Source organism: Entelurus aequoreus, linkage group LG19, assembly GCF_033978785.1.
Source record: "Entelurus aequoreus isolate RoL-2023_Sb linkage group LG19, RoL_Eaeq_v1.1, whole genome shotgun sequence".
NCBI classification, from domain to species: Eukaryota; Metazoa; Chordata; class Actinopteri; order Syngnathiformes; family Syngnathidae; genus Entelurus; species Entelurus aequoreus.
In genome coordinates, this window is record NC_084749.1 from 22,252,199 (window position 1) to 22,259,806 (window position 7,608).

Here is a 7,608-nt window from a genome sequence, read left to right on the forward strand (position 1 = left end):
TTAGTTATATTGTAAAACTTTAAAATGTTGCTTGGTGTGATGAATAAATAAGCCTTTCAAGCAGAAACGCTATAGACGGTTTTCCGTCCGGTTGAAGGCATGGAACAAGAAGTACATTTTCTACCTGCAGCACGTGCAGTGAGCAAACTCAAATTATGTCTGTTAGCAAAGAAAAATCCATAAATTAGCTGCACCATTTTATAAGCTGCAAGGGTCAAAGCGTTGGAAAAAGTTAAAGTCCGGAAAATATGGTGCTTAAGTTTGATTATGAGGAAAATTGATTATTACCTGATTGGTGCTTTTTATACGAAGGCGGAAGAAAACGGGCAGGAACAGGTAGGCCGTCAGCAGAGTGTTGATGGTCTGGCCGAGGCACATGTAGATGAATTTGAAGCCAAAGCGAAAAGCCTCTGATGGAACTCCCAAAACCTGGACAGCCGACATAAAGCTGGCGCAGAGGGAGAGTCCGACGGGCACTGCTGGCAAACTGCGACCGCCGGTGAAGAAGTCGTCAGTGTTTGCATTCTCTGGCTGCTTCTTCAGTGCCTGATAGAGTCCTATGGCCATGGAGATCAAGGGCATTGCAGCAAAGACCACATAGTCCGCTGTGACAAAGCTTTGTGGGAATGGATCGCTGGTTGATTGTGTCGTCATCATTCTATTTGACAGAGAGAAAACTCATTGTGTCATCTCTTATCCTTTCACTTTCAACAGTTGTACTGTATCCCCACAGCCTCACCAGTCATGACATGATATATAAAAACTAGGACTGTCAAAGTATTTTAATCAGATTAATCACACTTTTATTTATTATGATTAACAACATTTTAAAATTGTGATTATTCATGATTAATCACACTACTACATTTGGATTATTCATGATTAATCACACTATTACATTTGGATTAACCATGATTAATCACACTATTACATTTGGATTGACCATCATTAATCACACTATTACATTTGGATTAACCATCATTAATCACACTACTACATTTGGATTAACCATCATTAATCACACTACTACATTTGGATTAACCATCATTAATCACACTATTACATTTGGATTAACCATGATTAATCACACTATAACATTTGGATTAACCATCATTAATCACACTATTACATTTGGATTAACCACAATCAATCACACTATTACATTTGGATTAACCATGATTAATCACACTATAACATTTGGATTAACCATGATTAATCACATTACATTTGGATTAACCATGATTAATCACACTATTACATTTGGATTAACCATGATTAATGACACTTTTACATTTGGATTAACCATGATTAATGACACTATTACATTTGGATTAACCATGATTAATCACACTATTACATTTGGATTAACCATGATTAATCACACTATTTAATTTGGATTAACCATGATTAATTACACTATTACATTTGGATTAACCATGATTAATCACACTATTACATTTGGATTAACCATGATTAATCACACTATTACATTTGGATTAACCATGACTAATCACACTATTACATTTGGATTAACCATGACTAATCACACTATTACATTTGGATTAACCATGAAAATTTCACTATTACATTTGGATTAACCATGGTTAATCACACTATTAAATTGGATTAATCACGATTAATCACAGGTTATAACTCGCTTGCAAAGTTTGAATTAACTTTGAAAAAGACCCCAATAGTTGAACACAAATGCAATTCTATTGTCAGAATGTCATACAATAACATTTGTTAAATGTTTTACTCAAAATCACATAATTGATTTGTCAAAAACTTGGTAACATTACTATAATGTATCTGTGGGAGTATAGTTTGAAGTGAAATTTGCAAGAGAGTACACCCAGGGTGGGCCCCGTGGCTCGAGGGGTTTTGTGAGTCCCCCTCAAACCTCAATCAATCAATCAATGTTTATTTATATAGCCCTAAATCACAAGTGTCTCAAAGGGCTGCACAAGCCACAACGACATCCTCGGTACAGAGCCCACATACGGGCAAGGAAAAACTCACCCCAGTTGGACGTCTATGTGAATGACTATGAGAAACCTTGGAGAGGACCGCATATGTGGGTAACCCCCCCCCCCCCCCCCCCAGGGGAGACCAAAAGCAATGGATGTCGAGTGGGTCTGACATAATATTGTGAAAGTCCAGTCCACAGTGGATCCAACACATCAGCGACATCAACCTCAACAATAACCTGCCCCGAAAACAGTTTGAAATAATAAATCATGATTTTACTCATTAGAACAGCAACAATGCAAAAATATCATCCATTAAAAAAAAAATGTTCATGAATACATCTCCATCGCAACGGGTGCATGCACATTTGTGCGAGTGTAACAGAGGAGATTGCCTGAGCTTTTATTTCAGTAGTCAGCACGCTCGCCTCTCACAAGAGCGACCTGGGTTCGCAACCCCCTCGGAGCAGTATGAAAAAACAACGCAAACGAGAGAATCGCTACACGAAGCAGAGCTGATTGACCGCTATGAACACCCAACATTGCATTCGGCCGTCAAAATCGGGGGGCCCTACTTGGGTAGGGGCCCATGGTTACAGCCCAGGCAAGCCTGTGCACACCAACCAGCAGCCCGCGCCATGTAAAACAGATAAGGTAGAAGAGCATGCGTGATTAATCAGTGTATACACATGAATAATGTGACCATTTTTTTGTGATTAAATGCAAACAAAGTACTAATATGATCCAATTTAAGAAACTGTTCAGACACCAAGTGTTTAAAAAGTACAAAGAATAACAATATTGATAAACATCTTATTCATCTCATAGGTGAAACAAATTACTTAACTATTTATTCATGAGATATTTAATTATTGTTTATCTATTTAATCATTATTTACTTATTTATTGTATATTAATTTATTTATTAACTAATGTATTTATTCACTGTAGTGTTACAAATAGAGAACAAACAAATGGGTTCAAACTGCTATGATATGAAAAGGGGTAGGATTAAAAAAGCTCTGCTTCTTCCTACTTCTTTTCGGACATGCTGTAATGAAACAAATGGAAATATGTGATGTATTGCATTGTAATTATCTGCATGTTCGAAATAAACTAACAGCAACCCACATTTAAAACACTAACTTGAGGTCTACATGACATGTGATAATGGATATTTGGTCAAAATGTTGCATAGATTATGTTTTGCAGACCATCTTCAAGTCTGTTTTTTTTTGTAGTTTTAAGCGCTTCTATAGCGATTCTACTGACAGTTATAGGAACTGTGTGCTTCTTTGTATTAGAAATGGCACCAGCGGGGATGCATGTGCATGTACGAGCCAGTCTGCCCCGCAAAAAGAAGATAGCGAAAAAATAAGGTTATTGACAACAGAGTCGGACCACAAGGGCAGATGCACGCAAGGTACTACCATATAAAGGATAATCCACTGACTTCACCAAATGGAGCAAATTCCAAACAGCTTGTTTACCGCAAGTATTAAAGATGGCAAGATGGTTTTATAAATATCTCCGTAATGCGTCCACGGTTTGATTTGTAATTTTCGGGACTCATGCCGATCCCAAATACACCACAGCAGGTACCAATAGGTTAAGAAAAGTTTGTTTTGCATAGCAGGGCCCCAAAAATCACACAGCAGTGAAACATTAACTAGATTATTTGCTCAAAAAGGTTCATCAACAACAAGAAAAAAAAAAAAGGAATAGAGAACAAAGAAGAAACCCAAAGAAAAACCTGAAATCAAAAAAGTCATAACCTTACCACACATTAATGGAATAACAGAACCAATACAGTGAGTCATGAAAAAACACAAAACAAAACAAGTGCAATGTCATTTACGAAATCATGTGTAAATCATGCATTAGAGAAACAGAGGACAATTAACACAATAAAAAGAAGGAACATAAGAGTGTAAAAAAAGAGCAACCAGGTAGACTTGACAGGTCTGCCTGGTTAGCCACCTTATAATAACAGCTGATAGGCAACACGTCACAGTGGTCAGGAGAAGAGGACTGCAGATGACAGTTGAAACATCCATCCATCCATTTTCTACCGCTTGTCCCTTTTGGGGTCGCGAAAGTGGCTGGAGCCTATCCCATCTGCATTTTGGCGGAAGGCGGGGTACACCCTAGACAAGTCGCCACCTCATGGCAGGGCCAATACCGACGGACAACATTCACACTCACATTCACACACTAGGGCCAAATTAGTGTTGCCAATCAGCCTACCCCCAGGTGCATGTCTTTGGACATCAGATACAAATTCCATTTCATATACCGAAAATATTGTCTAACTATAAGACAACTTGAAAAGTATTGACGTGACTATATTAAACCAAATTTAAAACACCATTAAAGCAAAAATTAATATTTGACTGACCATTGGCGTTTTTGGACTGAAGCCATGAGTAGACTTGGAGCTTCTTTGCGCCGAAGTTTCTTTGTTTGACTGACTGGACTGTCTTTCCCCCAGTCCTTCCCAGGTGCTCTATATCAGTGATGATGGACTATTCTTCTTCTTCGTTTTACAGTGGATCGCAACCAACGTTATTAGGTGCAGTGTGTACTGGAGTGTGTATTGTCAGGGTGAGTTCTTAGGTTAAAGACTACATTGGCTGGAAGATTCTATCAACATACAACACACGGGTGTCAAACTCTGGCCCGCGGGCCAAATTTGGCCCGCCGTGTAATTTCACTTGGCCCGTGAGGCGATATCAAATTAACACTAGAGCCGGCCCGCCAATCATATACAGCGGCAGTGCCATGGTACACCGCTAATTCTCAAACTTGCCAAACCTCCCGGGAGACTCCCAAATTTCAGTGCCCCTCCCGAGAATTGTAATGTCCCCTTTTCGTCCAGTCCAACGAGTGCTGGCTGAGTTACATAATATGTGCGGCTTTGACACCACACAGAAGTGACTGCAAGGCATACTTGATCTTCAGCGATACAGGTTACACTGAGGGTGCTAGTATAAAAACCTTTAACATTGTTAGAAATATGCGCCACACTGTGAATCCACACCAAACAAGAATGACAAACACATTTCGGGAGAACATCCGCACAGTAACACAACATAAACACAACATAAACACAACAGAATAAATACCCAGAACCCTTTGCAGCACTAACTCTTCCGGGACGCTACAAGGTGTGTGTGTGTGTGTGTGTGTGTGTGTGTGTGTGTGTGTGTGTGTGTGTGTCTGGAGGGGGGTGGGGGTGGGGGGGGGGGTGTGTGTGTGTATTGTAGCGTCCCGGAAGAGTTAGTGCTGCAAAGGGTTCTGGGTATTTGTTCTGTTGTGTTTATGTAAAAATACACTCACAATTCCTATAACACTACAATTCTGTCCATGTGGTCCAAAACAGTGTTTGACTTAAAGACTTCAGGACAGACTCCTAATGCAGATTTTAAAAATGGCTCTGCTTACCTTGATTTCTGTTTTGGCCTGGTGAGTCTGTCCAGAAGAGTGCAAGAAACGTCCAATCCTCAACGTGTCGTTCCACACGAAGCCCCCAAATTGTTGCGCGCGACCAGTCTTCCTCTCAGGGAATAAAACACACTGGTCGATCCCAAGTTCTTTTGGATGACATATGTTGAGTAAAAAGGACCCCAGAGACAGAATGGTACAATACCAAGTTGAACAAAGCTTCAGGAGACCAGCCCTTACAATGTGACAATAGCATCAGCAAGATCCAAATCCAAACAAAAAGATTCAGCTTTTGTAGAGCGAAACTTCCCCTCCCGCCCAGAAAGGAGCCCAGCTAAGGCCTTCAAAACAGATAACAACTCGCCAAAACAGCTCTGCGCGACGACCAACAGGAGCCCTTAAGACAAAACAAAGAGTTTACGAGTGGACATAAGATAAAAGCAAGGAGATCACGATAAGACGCACTACATGGGAAAATACTTGCTGCTTTAAACATGACTATGGATTAAGAAAGAACATTTAATAGTATCTCATTCTCACAATACATATTAATTATGTATTTAAACAGACCCAAAACAAAATGCGGGAAGCACCGTGACACAGGGTGCACAATACGAAGGTCCTGGGTTCGATCTTTCTGTGTGGAGTTTGCATATTGTCCCCGTGACTGTGTGGGTTCCTTCGGGTACTCCGGCTTCCTCCCACCGCCAAAGACATGCACCTGGGGATAGGTTGATTGGCAACACTAAATTGGCCCTAGTGTGTGAATGTGAGTGTGAATGTTGCCTGTCTATCTGTGTTGGCCCTGCTATGAGGTGGCAACTTGTCCAGGGTTCATCCCGCCTACCGCCCAAATGCAACTGAGATAGGCTCCAGCAACCCCCACGACCCCGAAGGGGACAAGCTGTAGTAAATGGATGGATGAATGGAAAACAAAATGCAACAAAAACATTTACTAAATAAAAAAAACCTCTGGTCTTAAAGGGGAACTGCACTTATTTTGGAATTTTGCCTATCATTCACAATCCTACGATAGACAAGAACACGTCTTTTTTTTTTTTAGGATTCTAAAGAAAAAAAAACGCATCAAAGATGCGGCTACTGGGAGTCACCATTGTAGCCTTCTGAGCCCTGTGAAACAACTTCAAAACACTCCATCAATGTTTTAGAGACACACTGGAAGTATACATATAATGTAGTAACAGACACGTTTACAACATATAACGTTTATATGTACAATATTTACAGTTTTTTGGGGGTCATTTTATTCGTTACTGGAACTTGTTTCCTTGGCGCATTGATTTCCGTTCCCATAGCAACGCACTTCCGACTTCCAGCAACAATTGTGTGTTCCAACTCCGGGAAAAAAACGTGTGTGTGTTCTAATCATGGCAGACTTGGTAATAGACCACAAAGATGGCTATTCTTGGACAAAGGATGATTCTATCATTACATTTTTTTTTTTTACATTTCAAGATGGCGCCGTCGTGTGTGGCTGGCCGTCTACCGTTCTGTCTGGTTTCAGTTTTTGTTAATTTTGTCCTACTGCACTAAACAGTTTGAGTCGCTGCTGGTGTATGATCGCCAAGTACTGTTGGATTTTCGATCTCCTGTCAAAAATAACTTTTCCTTTGATCTTGGTGGTCCAAATGCCTTACCCCCGTTACTGTCAGAAGTACAAACTCACCTTTGCCCGGTTCCAGCCCTGCCCTTTCGGCGGAAGCGTTGTATATATATATATATATATATATATATATATATATATATATATATATATATATATATATATATATATATATATATATATATATATATATATATATATACACACACACTCCCGTTCAAAAGTTTGGGGTCACCCAAACAATTTTGTGGAATAGCCTTCATTTCTAAGAACAAGAATAGACTGTCGAGTTTCAGATGAAAGTTCTCTTTTTCGGGCCAGTTTGAGCTTTAAATTGACCCCACAAATGTGATGCTCCAGAAACTCAATCTGCTAAAAGGAAGGTCCATTTTGTAGCTTCTGTAACAAGCTAAACTGTTTTCAGATGTGTGAACATGATTGCACAAGGGTTTTCTAATCATCAATTAGCCTTCTGAGCCAATGAGCAAACACATTGTACCATTAGAACACTGGAGTGATAGTTTCTGGAAATGGGCCTCTATACACCTATGTAGATATTGCACCAAAAAC

At 39.8% G+C, this 7,608-nt stretch overlaps 1 protein-coding gene across 4 annotated transcripts in view; it reads right to left on the minus strand.

The window, feature by feature from the left end:
* Positions 1-5,561, minus strand: part of slc5a5 (solute carrier family 5 member 5) — a 49,130-nt gene extending 43,569 nt beyond the window's left edge. For 3 of the 4 annotated variants that reach the window (XR_009822031.1, XM_062028084.1, XM_062028082.1), the window contains exons 1-2: positions 4,369-4,511; positions 289-658 (exon numbers count right to left, since the gene is read on the minus strand). Coding sequence is in view for 3 of the 4 variants with exons in the window: in XM_062028084.1 (XP_061884068.1) it covers positions 289-657 (369 nt within the window). In the remaining variant the exon portion in view is untranslated. Of the gene's footprint in view, positions 1-288; positions 659-4,368; positions 4,512-5,414 lie in introns of those variants that run through there. The other variant, XM_062028083.1, reaches the window with a different exon arrangement.
* Between the last annotated feature and the right edge of the window lie 2,047 nt (positions 5,562-7,608).